The 22,130-nt window shown below is 60.7% G+C and overlaps 2 protein-coding genes across 2 annotated transcripts; one reads left to right on the top strand and one right to left on the bottom strand.

Moving 5' to 3' along the window:
- Window positions 1-7,847: 7,847 nt before the first annotated feature.
- LOC134055104 (Fc receptor-like protein 2) lies at window positions 7,848-12,126 on the bottom strand. The gene is made up of 11 exons (XM_062511234.1): window positions 12,040-12,126; window positions 11,847-11,928; window positions 11,200-11,220; window positions 10,881-11,111; window positions 10,318-10,572; window positions 9,941-10,219; window positions 9,209-9,478; window positions 8,790-9,119; window positions 8,636-8,723; window positions 8,044-8,123; window positions 7,848-7,957 (listed from the first exon to the last, which is right to left on the bottom strand). The coding sequence occupies exons 1-11, from the start codon at window positions 12,124-12,126 to the stop codon at window positions 7,848-7,850; spliced, it is 1,833 nt and encodes a 610-aa protein (XP_062367218.1).
- Window positions 12,127-12,342: 216 nt separating this feature from the next.
- LOC134055103 (Fc receptor-like protein 2) lies at window positions 12,343-19,494 on the top strand. Its single transcript, XM_062511233.1, has 14 exons — window positions 12,343-12,356; window positions 12,725-12,794; window positions 12,886-12,927; window positions 13,071-13,160; window positions 15,391-15,472; window positions 16,118-16,138; window positions 16,227-16,457; window positions 16,766-17,020; window positions 17,120-17,398; window positions 17,868-18,137; window positions 18,227-18,541; window positions 18,623-18,703; window positions 19,218-19,298; window positions 19,385-19,494. The coding sequence occupies exons 1-14, from the start codon at window positions 12,343-12,345 to the stop codon at window positions 19,492-19,494; spliced, it is 1,941 nt and encodes a 646-aa protein (XP_062367217.1).
- Window positions 19,495-22,130: the final 2,636 nt, after the last annotated feature.

Below are 22,130 nucleotides of genomic sequence, written 5' to 3'. Positions count from 1 at the left end.
TGACTTGCTAAGAGAGCGAGCATTTAAGGGATTCTAGAAATCCGAATATTTTATTCATTACCCGATTGATTTTTTCTGATTTCATTGTTGACTGTGACCAAAACGATGAAAGAAAATATTTTTGCCTTTATTCTGTGGATGTATAATTTTGTCTCGTCCAACTGGGCATCAGTTAAATCAAGCGAATGTAGACTGGCATTTACCATCATCAGGGCAAGGTCGTAACAGGAACCCCCTTAGGTCTGGGCATCCGAGATGTGCCAGGGTCCCACTTGGGATAGCGGGAATGCTCAGAGCACCCCAGGACAGAGGTGCCCAGGATGTGCCCCCTGTGGGACAGGAATCCCCAAGCACGTGGCACCCCCAGAAGGACGAGGACCCCCCTGGCACAAGACCCCAGGACAAGAGCCAGGCATCAGCACTTCAGAGGAGCCCTTTTCCCTCAGGGCAGGACCCCTCTGGATGTGCCCACCAGGACAGAATCCATGTCCTGGCCTCAGCATAAACGGCCTCTTCCTTCTGCTGCAGGAAAGAGAAAGTGAAAATCCTGGGCGCAGGGACATGGCCAGAGAGCTCCATCCCCCCCAGCCCCCCCAACCTCTGCCTGCACCCCCAGCCCCCTTTTCCCCTTCCTGGCATCCCCCACCTGTGACCTGCTCAGGTGTTCCCTGGGATGGCTGAGCCAGGAAATGTGGGGTTGGGAAAATGCCCAGGGGTGTGTGGGGCAGAGAGCCAGAACCTTCCAGGACAAGGCTGGGGAGCCCCCCTGGCCATGAGCACCCTGTGGGAGCTGTGCTGGGCTCTGAGCCACCCCAAAATCTGAGGCACTCTGTGAAGGAGCTGTGACCCCTGTGCCCACCCAGCCACTGCCCATCCCTGGGACCCCCATTCATGTGGGAACCCAGCCCTGGCACCCCCATTCCCTTGGTCTCTTCCCCCGGGGAGCCCTCACCCCAGCACTCCCATTACCCAGAACCACCACTGTCTTTATCCGATCCAAGGGGCTGCTTCTACCCCCAGAAAACCAATTCCCAAGGGTCCCTCGTCTCCCTGTACACCCAAAACCCTTGGACCCACATGCCATGGAAATTCATCCCTGGCCCCCTGCACCGCCCCAGCCTCCAAATTGTGGACACATCCTGTCCCCACCATGTCCCACCCTCACCCCCATGTCCCACAAGGTCCCCACCCTGCCCCCATCCTGTCCACACCCCTCCCCTACCAAGGGCCACCTACACACGAGGATGAGACCTGAGCTCGCTTCCTGTCCCTTCATCCCAAGAGCCGCCAGCCAGGGGACAGGTGGCCCTGGCAGCGAGTGACAGCCAGTGCTCATGGCCGGGGACATCAGGATGGTCGGGAAGGTGGCGCTGCTCCTGTGGGGTGAGTGCAACAGCAACAGCAACAGGGAGACATCAACAGGGGAACTGGGAGGGGAGGATGGGAACTGTGGTACAGAGATGTGGGGACAAGGATGTGGTAAAAGGAACCTTGGGGAATAGGGGCAGTGTTGGGGACAAAGACACAGGGAGACAGGGATGCACCTACACGTGTGACAGACCCAGCAGTGGGCTCAGACCCCGCGTGCTGGTGTCAAATGGTGAGGGGGGATCTGAAATGCTTAGGGTGACTCCCTGAGAGCTCTGGGTGGGCTCCAGTCCGTGGTCGGACTCGCAGCCCTTGGGTGGCCAGAGCCTGTCCCCTGCACACAGGGACATCCCAGTGCATCCCAGTGCACCCCAGTGCGGTGGGACCCCACTGGTGACAGCTGTGCCACGGGGCTGCTCCTGGTGTCCCTGGGACCCTCCTGCACACTGGACACTGCAGCCAGATGTCCCCGGTGCCATGGGCACCCACTTTGGAGCTGTCTCGGGCTCCTCAGTGTGACGGGACCCTGCTGTCCCACAGAGCCGCTGGTGCTGCAGGTGCCAGCACGGGCACTGCTGGAGGGGGACACGGTGACACTGCGCTGCCGGGGGTTGCAGGACTAGCCTGTCACCAGCTTGCGATTTTACGAGGATGACAAGGATTTGAGTTGGTTCATCACAAGCACCGAGCTGTCCCTGTCCCCTCTGCAGCTGCACAGCAGTGGCCGCTACCGCTGCACGGGCTGGGTGCCCTCAGAAATGAAAGTGTCAGCGCTGGTGTCAGTGACGGTGCAAGGTGAGCACCCCCAAGGCTGGAACCCCAATACCCTTCCCCTCCTTTGCAGTCCTCGTCGCCATCTCTGCACTCCCTTCTTCCTAACTGGGTGTTGGGGGTTGGTTCTTTCCCTTTTCCCTCTGTGGAATCTTCCCCATTGTCATGCTAAGATACCTGTTGACTGGGCCCTGGTGACAAGGGGTGGGGAGAGTGGAGGGTAACCCCTCGAGATTCAAACAGCCAGAAGAAGAAGCGGAAGGCTGGGCCTCATCCCATTTCCCCCGCGGAGTTCGGATGAGAAGGACGATCGCCGCCTCGGCCCCATCCCTGCCATCCCAGCGTCGGGAGCCATCCTCACTGCTGTTGGACCCTGCCCTGCTGCCTTCTCGCTGTAACCTGCCACCATCCAGCACTCTGCTGAGCTTCGGAACCAACACTGTGAGCAGAGGGCTCTCTCTCTCTCTCTCTCTCTCCCCCTGGGACAGCGCTGCCATCACCCCCAGCCCTCCTGCAGCTCTGCGGGACCTGCCCGCCTCCAGCACTGGGAACTGCAGCTCAGGGAAAAGGTGCCTGCAGCCAAAAAACACTGGGATTGAGTTACTGTTCTGTTTGTGGGTAATTTCATAGCTGGTGTTGTTCTTGTTTGTCTTGTTAGATATACTAGTAAAGAACTGTTATTCCTACCCCCATATCTTTGCCTGAGAGCTCCCTTAATTTCAAAATCGTAATAATCTGTATGAAGGAAGGATCGCATTTTACAGTTTAAAGGGAGGCTTCTGTTTTCTTGAGCAAACACCTGTCTCTCAAACTAGGACACTGGGATCCCCCAAACACTCTCTGATCATCCCCCTCCCTGCGTCCTTCACTGCTCCCTGGTGTCCCCCACTCATCCCAGATCCCCAGTCTCTCCTGTGTCCCACCCTTGGGGGTGTCCCTGTCAGTGCAGCCCCCCGGGGGAAAGGTGACACTGGGGGACAGCCTGGTGCTGAGCTGCTCGGTGGCCATGGGGACAGGTCCCCTGTCCTTCTCCTGGCACCGGGAAACTCGGGGGCAACGCTGGGCACCGGCCCCCGCCTGGAGCTGCGGCACGTTGGGGACAATGACAGCGGCCACTACCAGTGCCGGGTCAGCGACGGTGAAAGCGTGGCCCAGAGTGTCCCCCTGAATGTCACTGTCCTGGGTGAGCGGGACCCTCAGGCTGGGGGTGACCCCACCCACAGCATCCCCATCCTCCCCGGACAGGTGCCAGCCCTGTCTGTGTCCCCACAGTTCCCGTGGCCAATGCCACCATCACCCCCGGTCCCCCGGCACTCCAGGTGCGCCCAGGTGACCCCGTGACCCTGCGCTGCTCGGTGCAGGTGGGCTCAGCCCCTGTCACCTTCACCTGGCTTCACCTTCACCTGGCTGCTCCCTGGGCAGGAGCTGGACCGGGGTCCCCTCCTAGAGCTTGGGGATGTCAATGTAGGATATTCAGGCACCTACCAGTGCATGGCCACCAACCAGCTGGGACAGGACGGGCACTGCGTGTTCCGGGCACTCAGCCCAGAGCTGGCCCTGGAGGTGACACCACAGGGAACCACTGGACCCCTCGGGTTCAATGGTGGGGTCACATGGGGTCACTGGGGTTTTCAGGACCCACGGGGTTCAGTGTGACCCTGTGCTGTCCCCTCCTGTTGTAATGCACATTTATGGTTTTGTGTTGCACTGAGGATGGTTTGTTCTGTTTCCCCTCTTGGTTTGTAGCGTGGTTCTCCCCTTCCCTTAACCCCTCCCTTTTCCCCCTGCCCAGCCCTGTGTGGCTGTGACCAAGGGTTAATCCTCCTCTGAGTTGGGATTGAAAACACCCCGCATTTCCCATGCTCTCTCTCTTCTCCCTGGAACACTTCAGGACAATAAACTTGGATCATCCCGGGAAGGAGAGCCTCCTCTAATCTTTTGCCTTTGTCCATGCCGGATAAAAAAATCCCCTATCTCTCTGACCCCGAGCTAGCCGAGGCAGTTCAGAGAGACCAGGGGAGCTCCGGCACCCTCTGTCCCCTGCAGTGGCTCTGAATGTCGGCAGGACCCTCCTGTACCTGCTCCTGCTCCTGGCTGTCATCGGGGGCTGTCACTGGTGGCACCGCCAGGGTGGGTGATAATGGGGGGGCATGGGGGTCCCAGGGATTGGGGTGAAGCCCCTCAGAGTGTGGGGGCAGAGGGTGGCTCCAACAGTTCCTGACTTGGGTGTAGCTGAGTCCCCAGACACCTCCATAGGAAGTCCTGAGGGATTTGGGGAGGTCCTGGAGGGTCATGCAGTGATTTTGGACGTTCTATCAGGGACTTTTTGGAGGAGTTTTCGGTCTCAGGGGGCAGTCAGGAGTCCCAAGTGTGTTCAAGCCTCCCGATATCCCCACAGTCACCCCTCTCTCCTTTCCTTTGCAGTCCTCAGGAAGCCACAGGAAAGGTGAGTGGGGGTCTCCTGGTCTGAACCCCCATTTTACCCTCACTGCAGAGAGCCCCGCCCTCCCACAGACCCCCCCTTATCCCCGCAGGCCTCCCCAGGAGCCCTCGACCCCCGGAGGAGGGGGCAGCACTGGACCCCCACATTGTGTGCACTGAGAGGGCAGGGGGTGAGTACAGGGGGGGACAGGGACTCATCACCCACGGGTGACACCCCCACCCATGTCCCCAACCCCAGAGTCTCTCTCAGGGTCCCCCCTGTCACTTCCCCAGGTGACCACGATGAGCTACCGGGACCCCATGGGCAACACTGGGACCCCAGTGCCGTCTACGAGAACATGCTGTGAGACTGGGGGACATTGGGAACACAGGGGGCACTGGGGGATCTGGAGGTCCCTGCCCAAGTGCCCCCTCCATGTGTCCTACCAACGTTTGGATCTCATGGAGTCCTACCCTGGCTGGGAGGTGGCCACGAGTGGGGAGGTCCCTTGCAGGGCAGCCCAGAATTCCCATTCCAGTGCTCCAAATTCCCCCAGGGGCTCCCCATTCCCTCCCCCAGTGCCAGGGGATACCGGACATTTGTGCTTCTAACTGCACACAAAGTGCAGATTTTGGATTAAACCGAGAGAAATGCTTTTTGGTTTTTCAACTCTGCTGCCTCAGCTTGCACTGTGCAGGGTTCTGCTCAGGTTGTTGAGCAGATCCTTGTGGGATTTGCAGGAGTTTTGGGACTCTCTCAGACCCTTGGGAACAGGGACCAAATGATCAATTGCTGCATTTCCGCACTGGTTCCCTCACAGCTGCCCCTGCATGGGAGGTTTCCAGGCAGCCCTGCTCTGAAAACCATCAAAGGCCCTCACAGAGCCACTGCTTGGGCTCACACGGGGTTTTGTGCTTCTTGCAGGGCTCAGCAAACCACAGCCAGGCCATTTCCCCCCACAGAATTCTCGCCTTTGCAGCGGCTCAAAAGCTGCCAAAGTCAAAGGCAAGGGGGTGGGGGGAGCCTCAGGTCCTGGCTGCCACCTGGGGCTGGCCAGAGCAGGGCTGGCCAATGCCCATCCCTGAGCAGTGGTCATGGTGACGATCCAAGAAACCTTCCTGGCAGTCAAAAACATTTCTTGGGGGCAGACCTGGGGGCATCTGAGCCCCCAAATGTGTCCAGTGCTCACACAGGAGCCCAAAATCCGCAGGAGAGGCAGCAGAGCCATGTGTTTGTGCACTGAGATGGTTTAGCAGCACAGCTGAACTGCAGAAACCACGGCCTGAATGACAACAGCTCATTAAGGGTTTGCTCCTGGTCCCTCTCCTCCTCCTCCCGCTGTGGCTGTTATGCCGGGACCAGCAGTGGCCCAGGAAGAGCAGCAGCTCCAAAGGTGCTGTGGAACCCCGTGAGGAGCCCTGGCAGTGCCAGCAAGGAGCGCCTGCTTTCCTCGACATCCCAGGGCAATTGAACATTCCCCGAGCTGCTGTGGCAGGGCTGAAGGGGGAAAAGGCAGTGAAAGGCTGAGGGTTTTCAGGGATTGTGGTGCAAAGGCACGGGAGGTGCTGCTGTGCACCTGAGACCTGCCTGGGGTTTGGTGCCGCCTTCCTCCCTTTGGGGATCAGGGGGAGCGGTGGCGGGGGTTGCGCAGGGTGTGTGCCTGGCCCCAGGACACTGCTACGCTGGCACCGGGCACTGGGATCCATCCTGCTGCCTCCGTCTGCTCTGCCTGCTGCCGGCGGTAATGGCGGGAGCGATTGGTGCCCGTGAGTTTGCAAAAGGAGCGATTTCCCCTGGTCCCTCACTGGGCCGAGGCCGCCATGGCCCCTGAGGGGTTGGAGCTGGCCCCGGGGCGCCCCCTGCTGGCCGGAAGTGCTCCCTGCAGCAGCGCCCCCTGCTGGCCGGAAGTGCTCCCTGCAGCAGCGCCCCCTGCTGGCCGTGTTCATAACGACATCAAAGATGATCAAACAGCTCTGAGTGGGTCGGAAATTTCTGTTCTTGTCTTGTTTTCTGTCTTATTCTGATGTACAAACTTCCTAGTAATGAACTGCTATTCCTTTTCTTACTCTTTTTGGTGCAAGCCAAAAAGTTTTTTCAATTATAACAATTTGGAGGTATGGGTCCTCTTTCCATTCCATTTCCATTTCCATCCTCCTTTCCATGGCAGATGTTTCTATTTTAATCCAAGACAAAATTGTTTGGGATACAGCGTGAATGGAGCAGACACTCCATGAGCTGACAACGTCAGACACTTGGCCACCTCATGCTCTGCCTTTTGAGTCCTTGGGCCACCAAGGGCCCTGTCCCAGGCTGGGACTCCTGGTCACTCAGCCACTCAGGAGCTGGGTATGGCAGAGTCTCACTCTGTCCCCAGTGTGTGCCATGGCTGACGGATTGACTGACACATGGGGCCATGTGTCACCAAAAGCAAGGCCTGAGCCAGCCCACCCACACACAGGTGTTTCAGAATGCCTGAAAAGACATCCAACTTTTCCTGTCCGTGACACCCCACCCTGTGTCGTGGCCTGACCCCGAGTCCTGAGGAAAAAGGAAAGACTGAGGAATACCCCCCAAGGCCTTTCTGACACCACTGTGTGGGGAACAGGGCACAGGAGGCGTTTGAGACAGCAGAGAAGGCAATCCAGAGCACTGGTTTTTAGTGGGAGCCAAAAATTGGAGAATCCCATTCCTAAAGCCCGACAGAGCTGAACAAAGAAACACCATGTCTGCCAGTTGAACCAAAAAGCTGCATTTTGTTGCCAATGAGAGGGCAAGGAGTCCTGTGCTCCCCTGGCACTGGGAGGAGAGATGAGGAGCCGTGGGTGTGCTGGGAGTGCTGAGAGGGGCATTGCAGAGGCACTTAGAGGACAGGGCTACTGGGAGAGAGAATGGGAAGCACCTGGATCTACTGGGAGAAATGGAGAGGCACTGGGAGGAGAAACAGGGAGGCCATGGAGGTACTGGGAGTGCAGTCGGGAGGGAATGGGGAAATCTCTGAGGGTTATGGGAGCACTTGGATGTGGAATGGGGAGTCACTGATGGCAGTAGAAGGGGGGTGGGCATGGCCCTGTGGGTTCTGGGGGCACAGGGAGCTCTGGGGAGCTGGGGAGCCTGTGCAGCCTCACACGTGATCCCCAAGTTGTGCCCACCTACCCGTGAATGTTGAGAACACACGGGAACAGTGGGACGTATACAGGTATATGACTGCCCATAGGCGGGGTCCCCCAGTGCCCCCAGTGCCCGCAAGTGCCCCCAGTGTCCCCCAGTGCCCAGCATGCCCCCAGTGTCACAGCACATTCCCGTAGATGTCCCCAGATTCCCTTGGTCGCCCATGGGTTGCTGGCAGCTCCGCGTAGGTCACCTGGGGATCCTGGAGTGTGGTGGCACGGGGGGACGCTGCGAGAGACACTGGCTGTGGCATCTGGCTGGGGGGACACTCATGGGTGACGTGTCCCTCTGTGTGTGTCCCAGCCTGGACTTACCCCCCGTCTGCTTGGTGATCACGACGTGGGTGTACAGCACCTCCCCCTCCTCTGGGGGGGCCGGGGGCTCCGGTGGGGCCCTGAGGGAATAAAGGGGATGTGTGAGAGAGAATGGGGGTTCTGGGGGTTGGGGGTCAAAGACGGGAGTGTGGTTTGGGCTCCCCGCTCACCTTTCCTGCTGCTTCCTGGCAGCTGCAAAGGAAAGAGGAGAGGGGGTAACTGTGGGGTCGCCAGGGCCCGGACCACTCTCAGGAATCCTGAAACCCCACTGCACCCTCAGTTTCCCCGGTGTCCTCTGATAATCCCTGCTGCCCCCAGAACCCCTGAACCACCCCAGTGCACTGGACCATCTGAGCCCCTAGAAGCTCAAGTTTGTCAGGGAGTGGAACACTCTAAATTCCCCCAGGATCACTGAAAGTACCACCAAAATCCCTGCAAGGCCCTCCAACATGACCCTAAATCTTTTAAAACCCTGAACAAAAGTTCTCAGGGCACAAAGCAGACCAAATCAGAGGCTGTAAGTGCTGCCCCATCACCCCCACATTCCGGTGTCACCACAGCACCCCAAGGCCCCCATTGTCCCCATTGTCACCCACCCATGTTGTTCCACCGGCGCCAGCCCACAACTCCACCCATGAGCAGCACCAGGAAGAGGAGGGACCCACCAAGTCCTGCGGCCACTGCAGGGGACAGAAGGGACACATCAGGGTCACCTGTCACTCCTGGGGTCCTGCAATCCCAAAGACTCAGTGTGACCCCACCTGTGATCCAGAGGTGTCCAGTGGTTCCCTGTGGTGTCACCTCCAGGGCCAGCTCTGGGCTGAGTGCCCGGAACACGCGGTGCCCGTCCTGTCCCAGCTGGTTGGTGGCCATGCAATGGTAGGTGCCCGAATGTCCCACATCGACGTCCCTAATGTCCAGGAGGGGACCCCGGGCCACCTCCTGCCCATTGTGGAGCCAGGTGAAGGTGACAGGGGCTGAGCCCACCTGCACCGAGCAACGCAGGGTCACGGGGTCACCTGGGCGCACCTGGAGTGCCGGGGGACCGGGGGTGATGGTGGCATTGGCCACGGGCACTGCAGGGACACAGAAAGGGCTGGCACATGGCCGGGGAGGATGGGGATGCTGTGGGTGGGGTCACCCCCAGCCCGAGGGTCCCGCTCACCCAGGACAGTGACATTCAGGGGGACACTCTGGGCCACGCTTTCACCGTTGCTGACCCGGCACTGGTAGTGGCCGCTGTCATTGTCCCCAGCGTGCCGCAGCTCCAGGCGGGGGCCGGTGCCCAGCGTTGCCCCCGAGCCCTCCCGGTGCCAGGAGAAGGACAGGGGACCTGTCCCCATGGCCACCGTGCAGCTCAGCACCAGGCTGTCTCCAAGTGCCAGCTGTCCTCCGGGGGGCTGCACCGACAGGGACACCCCCGAGGGTGGGACCTCTGTGGGGAGACACAGGAGGGAGTGGGGAGATGGGAGGAGTGGGGAACACCAGAGCGATGTGAGGAAATCAGGGTAGGGGCAGGATCAGAGAGGGGTGGGGAGATCCCAGTTAGGAAGAACAGGGCCCAGACACGGGGGTGAGGCTTGGAAAAGGGTGGAAGGGACCCCCAGGAAGGATGGGACATTGAGGGAGGTGTCTCATGGAGAGGGCTGAAGGGAAGGCCACGGAAGATTCTAGAGACCCAGACGGGGAAGTTGGGCAATGTAGGAACCAAGAAGAGGGAGGGACCGCTTACCCAGGGAGGGGTGAGGGAACCTGGAGAGGGATGGAGGCACCAGGGAAAGCGATTGGGAGGACTCAGGGAGGGAGCTGGGAAGGCAGGGGAGCATGGAGAGGGTTGAGTGCGGATGGGAGACCTGGGAGGGCTCTCGGGGCTCCCTGTGCCCATCCCTGCACTCACTGCGCACCGTGACGCCGAGCTGGGCGCTGCTCTTCCACACAGCCCCATCCCTGGAGCTCACCTGGCACCTGTAATTCCCCGAGTGGGAGAACCCCACGGCGGGCACCAGGAGCTGCGGGGACCCCTGTGGGCCCCCCACCCTCTGTCCATCCCGGTAGAAGCTGTACAGGAGGGGGACTGGGGGCCGCAGGGGGCTGGGGGTGCTGAGGCAGCTGAGATTGAGGGGGGAGCCCTCGGTGAGCTCGGGGGGACCCTCCAGCACCGGCACCGAGAAGAGCTCTGGGAAGGAGATGGGGGTGGGGAGCGTGACACTGAGTGCACTGAGAAGTGGCTTTGGGGTGTCAGGATATTGGGGTTCCAGCCGTGGGGGTGCTCACCATGCACTGTCACTGTCACCAGCGCTGACACTTTCATTTCTGAGCCCACCAAGCCCTCGCATTGGTAGCGACCACTGCTGTGCACCTGCAGACGGGACAGGGACAGCTCGGTGCGACTGAGGTGCCCCCATAAATCCTTCCCATCCTTGTGAAATTGCACTCTGGTGAGTAGTTTATCAGGCCTGCCCCGGCAGCGCAGTGTCACCGTGTCCCCCTCCAGCAGTGCCCGTGCTGGCACCTGCAGCACCAGCAGATCTGTGGGACAGGAGGGTCCTGTCACACTGAGGAGCCTGAGACAGCTCCAAAGTGGGTGCCCATGGCACCGGGGACATCTGGCTGCAGTGTCCAGTGCACGGGAGGGTCCCAGGGACACCAGGAGCAGCCCCGTGGCACAGCTGTCACCAGTGGGGTCCCACCGCACTGGGGTGCACTGGGATGCACTGGGATGTCCCTGTGTGCAGGGGACAGGCTCTGGCCACACGAGGGCTGTGAGGCCACCCACGGACTGGAGCCCACCCAGAGCTCTCAGGGAGCCACCCTGAGCATTTCAGATCCCCCCTCACCATTTGACACCAGCACGGGGGGGTTGTGCCCACTGCCTGGTCTGTCACACGTGTAGGTGCCACTCTCGGTGACAAGGAAGCTGTCGCGTCCATCCTGCCCCCAGCGCTGCCCGTCCTTGTACCAGGTGGTGCCACCGGCGGTGCCCGAGCCCTGGCAGGTCAGTGTCACCCGGTCCCACAGCACCGCCGGCGTCCAGGGGGGCTGCACGAGGAGCTGGGTGGTCTGGGCACCTGCGGGTGACAGGGGACACCAGCCTGCCAGGGCCAGCGCGGGGCTGGGGACAGCGGGGTGGGGACATGGCATCCCCCGAGGACTCACCAGCGAGGCCGAGGGTCTGGGCTGGAAGGGAGAAGGGACAGGGCTGGGTGGGGGTGGCCCTGCAGGGACAGCAGCACCTGGGCCACCTGCCGTGGTGTCTGTCCCCAAAACTGTCTGTTCCCATGGGGACACTGGGGTAGCACGGAGATTTGGAGGACTGGGACACCTCTGTCACCCTGGACTGAGGCAGGACATGGGGACACTGTGGACACCCCATGTTTGCACAGGTCACCTCCACCAGCCCTACAGCACCTCTCGCCATGACCACATCCCCATGGCCCTGTGCTCGTGATCCCATTCCGATGGCTCCTGTCCCCATGGCCCATCTGCATGGGATGCGGCCCTTGTCCCTGTCCCTGCATCCCTGTCTCCCTGTGTCCTTGTTCCCACAGCAGCCCCTACATCCCAGACATGAAATATCTGTCCCCCTGTTCCCATCCCCACATCCCAGTTCCCCTGTTCCTGTCCACACCACTCAGGTCACACTGGTGTCCATGCCCAGGCACTGGCTCTGTTTGGCCTTGGGGACCTCAGGGGACCCCACAGCCCCCCTGTGCCCCCTCCCCACCGGTCTCTGCCTCACCAGGGCCCATCCCTGGGGTGTCAGGCCCGTGCCCGGGGCACTCACCCCACAGGAGCAGCGCCACCTTCCCGGCCATCCCGGTGTCCCCGGCCATGGGCGCTGGCTGTCACTCGCTGCCAGGGCCACCTGTCCCCTGGCTGGCGGCTCTTGGGATGAAGGGACAGGAAGCGAGCTCAGGTCTCGTCCTCGTGTGTAGGTGGCCCTTGGTTGGGGAGGGGTGTGGACAGGATGGGGGCAGGGTGGGGACCTTGTAGAACATGGGGGTGATGGTGGGACATGGTGGGGACAGGATGTGTCCACAATTTGGTGGCTGAGGTGGTGCTGGGACCAAGGATGGCTGTCATGGCGCTTGTCTGCCAGGGATGGGGCCACATGGGAATGGGGGTCCCAAGGTTTGGGTGGAGTCAGAGTTGGGGATGAGGGTCCCAGAACAAAGTAGCCTCCAGTGATTTGTGATCATGGGATAAATCCCCGGGATGGAGGTTCCAGGGGCATGGGGGTCCTGGGGAAAATCATGGTCCACAAGGGAAGGGGAGGTCCCAGACACTGGAACTGCCAGGATGGGGATCCTTGGGTATGGAGACCATGTGGAATGGCATTCCTGGGATGGGGGTCCCAGGGCAGGGGGACAGAAGGAATGGGGGTGCCTTGGTTGGGGTCCCAGGGGAATGGGGGTGCCAGGGATGGGCAGTGGCTGGGCAGGCCCCATGGGTCACAGCTCCTGCCCTGGGTACCTCAGATTTTCGGGTCACTAAGGGCCCAGCTCTGTAGCCCGGGATGTCCCGTGGTTTGGGGAGGTCACCTAAACCCCAAAGGAACATTCCAAGTGTCTGTGGGTCTCCGTCCCCCTGACGTCCCAGGGACATTTTCCAATCTTCAATTTCTATTCCCTTCCTTTAATCCCTCAATTTCACACAAACCCCGAACCCCTCTCTCTTCCAGACTTGATGATCCTGTAGAACACCTGATCAGGGAATGGGTTGGGGGAACCCCAGGGTGGGGGAAGCAGAGGGTGAGGGGTCTGCAGGGAGGGGTGGGGAGGCTGTGGGGCATGGGGGTGTCCAGCTGTGCCCCCCAACACTTTCACTTTCTCTCTCCTGCAGCAGGAGGAAGAGGCTGTTTGTGCTGAGAGCCACACGGGGCAGGTTCTGTCCTGGGGGGCACATCCAGGGCTCCTGTCCTGGGGTTCCTGTCCCAGGGGGACACATCCTGCCCGAGGGGGTCTTGTCCTGGGGGATGGTGGCTCCGGGGGGTTCCAGACTTCTCCATTCTCCCTCCTCCCGTGCAGGATCTGAGCCGGCAAGAGCAGCTTGGGAATGGAGCCCCAGGCAGGAAGGAGCTCCCAAAGTCCTCCTGCTGGGAGCCAGTGGCCATCCAGGTGTGGGGCCCGGCCATGGCCCAGCCCCACTGCTCAGGGATGGGCATTGGCCAGCCCTGCTCTGGCCAGCCCCAGGTGGCAGCCAGGACCTGAGGCTCCCCCCACCCCCTTGCCTTTGATTCTGGCAGCTTTTGAGCTGCTGCAAAGGTGAGAATTCTGTGGGGGGAAATGGCCTGGCTGTGGTTTGCTGAGCCCTGCAAGAAGCACAAAACCCCGTGTGAGCCCAAGCAGTGGCTCTGCGAGGGCCTTTGATGGTTTTCAGAGCAGGGCTGGCTGGAAACCCCCCCTGCAGGGGCAGCTGTGAGGGAACCAGTGTGGAAATGCAGCAATTGATCCTTTGGTCCCTGTCCCAAAGGGACTGAGAGAGACCCAATACTCCTGCAAATCCCACAAGGATCTCCTCAACAACCAGCAGCACTTTGGAACCTCTCTCAAAGAAGGCTTGGGTTCTGGATGGGGACACCAGAAGAGAGGCAAAAGTGTGGAAATACCGAGCAGGAGCTGCCCACGTGGCTCTGGGGCACAGGGCTGTCACAGCAGGAGCAGGGAGAGCCAAGGCAGGGGAATTCAGGGCAGGCTGCAGTGGATTTACCAGGGAATCAGAGCCTGAGGGACACACGGGCATTTCCACACATTGCTGTGCAATCCCTGCTCCAAGGATGAACAGAGTTTCTGCCCTTTTGGCAGCACAACCCGTGGGAAGGAAATCAAGCTTCAGGGTGGGCACGAGAAAAATGGGCAGAGTTCCTAACTCTGGCCCAACAAAAGCCTTCCTTATGGGCAGGGCTGCAGCCCGGCAGGCAGGGAACAATCCCATGGACCTGTTGGATACTCAGGGAGATTCCACACTCTGTGTTATCCACAAGCAAACGCTGTACTGGGATGCACCACTGGGCTACTGAAGGGAACCAAACCATCTCATTTCCCTGTGATTTGTTTGTACTGTGAGTGACTTGCGGAATGACCAAGCATTTAAAGGATTGTAGAAACCAGAATATTTTATACATTGCCAGTTTGATATTTGCTGAGTTCGTTGTTGACTGTAATAAAAACCATGTAGGAAAAGATTCTTGCCTTTATTCTGTGGATGTATAATTTTGCCTCCTCCAATTGGGCAACAGGGAGATCATTCAAATGTAGCCTGGGATTTCCCATCATCAGGGCAAGGTTGTAACAAGAACCCCCTTAGGTCTGGGCATCCGAGATGTGTCAGGGCCCGAGTGGGGGCAACGGGAATGCTCAGAGATCCCAGGACTGAGGTGCCCAGGATGTGCCCCCTGTAGGACAGGAATCCCCAAGGACGTGGCACCCCTTGAAGAACGAGGACCCCCCTGGCACAAGACCCCAGGACAAGAGCCAGGCATCAGCACTCCAGAGGAGCCCTTTTCCCTCAGGGCAGGACCCCTCTGGATGTGTCCCCCAGGACAGAATCCACGTCCTGGCTTCAGCATAAACGGCCTCTTCCTACTGCTGCAGGAAGGAGAAACTGAAAGTCCTGCGGGTGGGGGCATGGCCTGAGAGCTCCATCCCCCACAGCCCCCCAACCTCTGCATGCACCCCCAGCCCCTTTTTCCCCATCCTGGCATTCCCCCACCTGTGACCTGCTCAGGTGTTCCCCAGGACAGCTGAGCCAGGAAATGTGGGGATGGGAAAAAGCCCAGGGGTGTGTGGGGCAGAGAGCCAGAACCTTCCAGGACAAGGCTGGGGAGCCCCCCTGGCCATGAGCACCCTGTGGGAGCTGTGCTGGGCTCTGAGCCACCCCAAAATCTGAGGCACTCTGTGAAGGAGCTGTGACCCCTGTGCCCACCCAGCCACTGCCCATCCCTGGGACCCCCATTCCTGTGGGAACCCATCCCTGGCACCACCATTCCCTTGGTCTCTCCCCCCGGGGAACCCCCACCCCAGCACTCCCATTACCCAGCACCGCCATTATTGTGATCCCATGCCAGGGGCTGCTTCTTCCCCCAGAACCCCGATTCCCAAGGGTCCCTCTTGTCCCCCTGCAACCAAAACCCTGTGACCCACATGCCATGGAAACCCATCCTTGGCCCCCTGCACCGCCCCAGCCTCCTAATTGTGGACACATCCTGTCCCCACCATGTCCCACCATCACCCCCATGTCCCACAAGGTCCCCACCCTGCCCCCATCCTGTCCACACCCCTCCCCCACCAAGGGCCACCTACACACGAGGACGAGACCTGAGCTCGCTTCCTGTCCCTTCATCCCAAGAGCCGCCAGCCAGGGGACAGGTGGCCCTGGCAGCGAGTGACAGCCAGTGCCCATGGCCGGGGACACCGGGATGGCCGGGAAGGTGGCGCTGCTCCTGTGGGGTGAGTGCCACGGGCACGGGCCTGACTCCCCAGGGATGGGCCCTGGTGAGGCAGAGACCGGTGGGGAGCGGGCACAGGGGGGCTGTTGGGTCCCCTGAGGTCCCCAAGGCCAAACAGAGCCAGTGCCTGGGAATGGACACCAGTGTGACCAGAGTGGTGGGGACAGCAACAGGGGAACTGGGATGTGGGGATGGGAACACAGGAACAGAGATGTGGGGAAAGGATGAGGGAAATGGAACCTTGAGGAATAGGGGCAGCTGTAGGGACAGGGAAAGGGAGAAAGGGTTGCAGGGGCAGGGACAAGGGCCTCGTCCTGTGCAGATGGGCCATGGGGACAGGAGCCATTGCAATGGGATCAGGGGCACAGGGCCATGGGGATGTGGCCATGGGGACAGGTGCTGTAGGGCTGGTGGAGGTGACCTGTGCACACATGGGATGTTCACAGTGTCCCCATGTCCTGCCTCAGCCCAGGGGGACTGAGGTGTCCCTGTCCTCCAAACCTCCGTGCTACCCCAGTGTCCCCATGGGAACAGACAGTTCTGGGGACAGACACCACGGCAGGTGCCCCAGGTGCTGCTGTCCCTGCAGGGCCACCCCCACCCAGCCCTGTCCCTTCTCCCTTCCAGCCCAGACCCTCGGCCTCGCTGGTGAGTCCTCGGGGGATGCCATGTCCCCGCCCCGCTGTCCCCAGCCCCGGGCTGGCCCTGGCAGGCTGGTGTCCCCTGTCACCCGCAGGTGCCCAGACCACCCAGCTCCTCGTGCAGCCCCCCTGGACGCCGGCGGTGCTGTGGGACCGGGTGACACTGACCTGCCAGGGCTCGGGCACCGCCGGTGCCACCACCTGGTACAAGGACGGGCAGCGCTGGGGGCAGGATGGACGCGACAGCTTCCTTGTCACCGAGAGTGGCACCTACACGTGTGACAGACCAGGCAGTGGGTTCAGCTCCCCCATGCTGGTGTCAAATGGTGAGGGGGGATCTGAAATGCTCAGGGTGGCTCCCTGAGAGCTCTGGGTGGGCTCCAGTCTGTGGGTGGCCTCACAGCCCTCGTGTGCCCAGAGCCTGTCCCCTGCACACAGGGACATCCCAGTGCATCCCAGTGCACCCCAGTGTGGTGGGACCCCACTGGTGACAGCTGTGCCACGGGGCTGCTCCTGGTGTCCCTGGGACCCTCCCGTGCACTGGACACTGCAGCCAGATGTCCCCGGTGCCATGGGCACTCACTTTGGAGCTGTCTCGGGCTCCTCAGTGTGACGGGACCCTGCTGTCCCACAGAGCCGCTGGTGCTGCAGGTGCCAGCACGGGCACTGCGGGAGGGGGACACGGTGACACTGCGCTGCCGGGGCTGGTCGGACAAGCCTGTCACCAGCGTGAGATTTTACCAGGAAGTCAAGGATTTGAGTGGGTCCATCACAAGCACCGAGCTGTCCCTTTCCACCCAGCAGATCCAAAACCGCGGCAGCTATCGATGCATGGGCTGGGTGGGCTCAGAAATGAAAGTGTCAGCACCAGTGTCAGTGACAGTGCACGGTGGGCACCCCCACAGCTGGAACCCAAATATCCTGACACCCCCAAAGCCACTTCTCAGTGCAATCAGAGTCACGCTCCCCACCCCCATCTCCTTCCCAGAGCTCTTCTCAGTGCCAGTGCTGGAGGGTCCCCCCAAGCTCACCGTGGGGTCCCCCCTCAATCTCAGTTGCCTCAGCACCCCCAGCCCTCTGCGGCCCCCAGTCCCCCTCCTGTACAGCTTCTACCGGGATGGCCAGAGGGTGGGGGGCCCGCAGGTGTCCCCGCACCTCCTGGTGCCCGCCGTGGGGTTCTCCCTCACGGGGAATTACAGCTGCGAGGTGAGCTCTGAAGAGGGGACCGTGCAGAAGATCAGTGCCCAGCTCGGCGTCACGGTGCGCAGTGAGTGCGGGGATGGGCACGGGAGCCCTCAGAGCCCACCCAGGTCTCCCATCCCCGCTCAACCCTCTCCGTGCTGCCCTGCCTTCCCAGCCCCCTCCCTGAGCCCTCCCAATCACTTTCCCTGGTGCCTCCATCCCCCAACAGGTCCCCTCACCCCTCCCTGGAGAAGCTGCCCCTCCCTATCCACTTTCCCTCCATTGTCCACATGTCCCACCATCCCTGTCCGGGTCCCCAAAATCTTCCCTGGGGTTCCCTAGAGCCCTCTCCATACATCACCTCGCTCAATGTCCCATCCTTCCTGGGGGTCCGTTCCACTCTCTTCCAATCCTCGCCTCCATGACTGCACCCCTTTTTTCCTGACTGGGACCTCTCCACACCACTCAGATCCGCCCCATCTCTGATACCCGCACTGCTCCCTGGTGTCCCCCACTCCTCCCATATCCCCAGTCTCTCCTGCGTCTCCCCACAGAGGTCCCACCCTCGGGAGTGTCCGTGTCGGTGCAGCCCCCCGGAGGACAGGTGGCACTGGGGGACAGCCTGGTGCTGAGCTGCACGGTGGCCATGGGGACAGGTCCCCTTTCCTTCTCCTGGCACCGGGAGGGCTCGGGGGCAACGCTGGGCACCGGCCCCCGCCTGGAGCTGCGGCACGTTGGGGACAATGACAGCGGCCACTACCAGTGCCGGGTCAGCAACGGTGAAAGCGTGGCCCAGAGTGTCCCCCTGAATGTCACTGTCCTGGGTGAGCGGGACCCTCGGGCTGGGGGTGACCCCACCCACAGCATCCCCATCCTCCCCGGCCACATGCCAGCCCTGTCTGTGTCCCCACAGTGCCCGTGGCCAATGCCACCATCACCCCCGGTCTCCCGGCACTCCAGGTGCGCCCAGGTGACCCCGTGACCCTGCGCTGCTCGGTGCAGGTGGGCTCAGCCCCTGTCACCTTCACCTTGCACCACAACGGCCAGGAGCTGGCCCGGGGCCCCCTCCTGGAGATTGGGGACGTCGATGTGGGACATTCGGGCACCTACCAGTGCATGGCCACCAACCAGCTGGGACAGGACGGGCACCGCGTGTTCCGGGCACTCAGCCCAGAGCTGGCCCTGGAGGTGACACCACAGGGAACCACTGGACACCGTGGAAACAGAGGTGGGGTCAGACAGGATGATTGGGATTGCAGGACCCCTGGAGTGACAGGTGACCCTGATGTGTCCCTTCTGTCCCCTCCAGTGGCCGCAGGGCTTGGCGGGTCCCTCCTCTTCCTGGTGCTCGTGGGTGGAGCTTTGGGCTGGCGCCGGTGGAACAACATGGGTGGGTGACAATGGGGACAATGGGGGCCCCAGGGATCTGGTGGGTCATAGAAGTGTGGGGAGGATGGCGTGGCACTTACAGCCACATATTTGGGCAGCTTTTAGCCCAGAGGACTTTTCCTCAGGGTCCTGACTGATTTGGGGTAGTGTTGCAAGCCCTTGCAGGGATTTTGGGGGTCCTTTCAGTGATTCTGGGGGAATTTGGAGGGTCTCCCTCCCTGTCCAGATAGAGCTTCTAGGGACTCAGATGGTCCAGTGTACTGGGGTGGTTCAGGGATTCTGGGGGGCAGGAGGGGGCCTCCGGGGTCATTGGCGAAATTGAGGATGCAGAGGGGTTTCAGCACTCCTGAGAGGGGTCAAGGTCCTGGGACCCCACAGTTACCCCTGCCCTATTTCCTTTGCAGCTGCCAGGAAGCAGCAGGAAAGGTGAGTGGGGAGCCCAAACCACACTCCCATCTTTGACCCCAACCCCCAGACCCCCCTGTCTCTCTCACACATCCCCTTTATTCCCTCAGGGCCCCTTCCGGAGCCCCCAGCCCCCCCAGAGGAGGGGGAGGTGCTGTACACCCACGTCGTGATCACCAAGCAGATGGGGGGTGAGTCCAGGCTGGGACACACACAGAGGGACACATCACCCATGAGTGTCCCCCCAGCCAGATGCCACAGCCAGTGTCTCTTGCAGCGTCCCCCCGTGCCACCACACTCCAGGATCATCAGGTGACCTACGCGGAGCTGCCAGCAACCCATGGGCGACCAAGGGAATCTGGGGACATCTACGGGAATGTGCTGTGACACTTGAGGCAAGGCTGGGCACTGGGGGAACTGGGGGCACTGAAGGCACTGGGGGCAGAGGTGGACCTCAGCTACGGGTAGACACACAAGTGTGTCCCCCCCATAGCTCCCATGGGGTCCCAACATTCACGGATAGGTGGGCAGAACTGGGGGGTCATGCATGAGAGGATGCACAGGGCACCCAAGCTACCCTTGCCCCCCAGACCCCACAAGGCCATCCCCACCCCTCTTCCACTGTCACCACTGACTCACCATTCCACATCCAAGTGCTGCCACAATCTTCAGAGATTTCCCCATTCCCTCCCCACTGTGCTCTCAGTACCCCCATGGCCTCCCTGCTTCTCCTCCCTGTGCCTCTCCATTTCTCCCAGTAGATCCAGGTGCTTCCCATTCTCTGTCCCAGTCCCCCTGTCCTCCCAGTGCCTCTGCAATGCCCCTCTCAGCAGTCCCAGCACACCCACGGCTCCTCATCTCTCCTCCCCTTGCCAGGGGAACACAGGACTTGTTGCCCTCGCATTGGCACCAAAATGCAGCTTTTTGGTTCAACTGGCAGACATGATGTTTCTTTGTTCAGCTCTGTTGGGCTTTAGGAATGGGATTCTCCAATTTTTGGATGCCAGTAAAAACCAGTGCTCTGGATTCCCTTCTCCCCTCTCTCTAACGCCTCCTGTGCCGTGTTCCCCACACGATGATTTGACAACAGCCCTGAGGAGTTTCCTGAGCATCCCTCATTTCCTGAGGAGTCAGGATCATGCCATGGCACAGGGTGGGGTGTCAGCGACAGGAAAAGTTGGTGTCTCGAGACATTTTGGAACCCCTGTGTGTGGCAGGGCTGGCTCAGGCCTTGCTTTTGGTGACACAGGGCCCCATGTGTCCAGCAGTCTGTCAGCCATGGCACACTGGGGACACAGTGACGCTCTGCCAAACTCATCTCCTGAGTGGTGATTGAGCAGGGGTCCCAGCTTGGGAGAGGACCTTGGTGGCCCCAGGACTTAAAAGGTAAGGCATGAGGTGGCCAAGGGTCTGACCACGTCTGCTGTTGGAGTGTGTGTCCAATCCACGCTGGAACCCAGGAGCTGGAATCTGTCTTGGTTTAAAAGAGAAACCTCTGCCAAGGAAAGGAGAATGGAAAAGGAAATGGAATAGAAAGAGGACTAGTCCCTCCAAATTCTTGTATTTGCGCAAATTCTGGGGCTTCCAGGAAAATGATTAAGAAAAGGAATAACAGTTCATTGCTAGGAAATTTGCAGAACAGAACAAAACAACCAACAACATAGGAACAGAAATTTCCAACCTGCTGAGGGCTCTTTGTTCATCTTTGATGTCGTTATGAACACGGCCAGCAGGGGGCGCTGCTGCAGGGAGAACTTCCGGCCAGCAGGGGGAGCTGCTGCAGGGAGCACTTCCGGCCAGCAGGGGGCGCTGCTGCAGGGAGAACTTCCGGCCTGCAGGGGGAGCTGCCGCAGGGAGCACTTCCGGCCAGCAGGGGGCGCCCCGGGGCCAGCTCCAACCCCTCAGGGGCCATGGCGGCCTCGGCCCCGTGAGGGACCAGGGGAAATCGCTCCTTTTGCAAACTCACGGGCACCAATCGCTCCCGCCATTACCGCCGGCAGCAGGCAGAACAGACGGAGGCAGCAGGATGGATCCCAGTGCCCGGTGCCCACGTAGCAGTGTCCTGGGGCCAGGCACACACCCTGCACAACCCCCGCCACCGCTCCCCCTGATCCCCAAAGGAAGGAAGGCGGCACCAAACCCCAGGCAGGTCTCAGGTGCACAGCAACACCTCCCGTGCCTTTGCACCACAATCCCTGAAAACCCTCAGCCTTTCACTGCCTTTTCCCCCTTCAGCCCTGGCACAGCAGCTCGGGGAATGTTCAATTGCCCTGGGATGTTGAGGAAAGCAGGCGCTCCTTGCTGGCACTGCCAGGGCTCCTCAGGGGGCTCCACAGCACCTTTGGAGCTGCTGCTCTTCCTGGGCCTCTGCTGGTCCCGACACAGCAGCCACAGCGGGAGGAGGAGGAGAGGGACCAGGAGCAAACCCTTAATGAGCTGTTGTCATTCGGGCCGTGGTTTCTGCAGTTCAGCTGTGCTGCTAAACCATCTCAGTGCACAAACACATGGCTCTGCTGCCTCTCCTGCGGATTTTGGGCTCCTGTGCGAGCACTGGACACATTTGGGGGCTCAGATGCCCCCAGATTTGCCCCCAAGAAATGTTTTTTGACTGCCAGGAATTTTCCTGGAACTTGTCAACATGACCACTGCTCAGGGATGGGCATTGGCCAGCCCTGCTCTGGCCAGTCCCAGGTGGCAGCCAGGACCTGAGGCTCCCCCCACCCCCTTGCCTTTGACTCTGGCAGCTTTTGAGCTGCTGCAAAGGTGAGAATTCTGTGGGGGGAAATGGCCTGGCTGTGGTTTGCTGAGCCCTGCAAGAAGCCCAAAACCCCGTGTGAGCCCAAGCAGTGGCTCTGCGAGGGCCTTTGATGGTTTTCAGAGCAGGGCTGGCTGGAAACCCCCCCTGCAGGGGCAGCTGTGAGGGAACCAGTGTGGAAATGCAGCAATTGATCCTTTGGTCCCTGTCCCCAAGGGGCTGAGAGAGACCCAAAACTCCTGCAAATCCCACAAGGATCTGCTCAGCA

This window comes from Cinclus cinclus, chromosome 31 (assembly GCF_963662255.1).
Source record: "Cinclus cinclus chromosome 31, bCinCin1.1, whole genome shotgun sequence".
NCBI classification, from domain to species: domain Eukaryota; kingdom Metazoa; phylum Chordata; class Aves; order Passeriformes; family Cinclidae; genus Cinclus; species Cinclus cinclus.
Note: the sequence above shows the minus strand (reverse complement) of the source record. Positions and strands in the feature narration are given on the sequence as shown.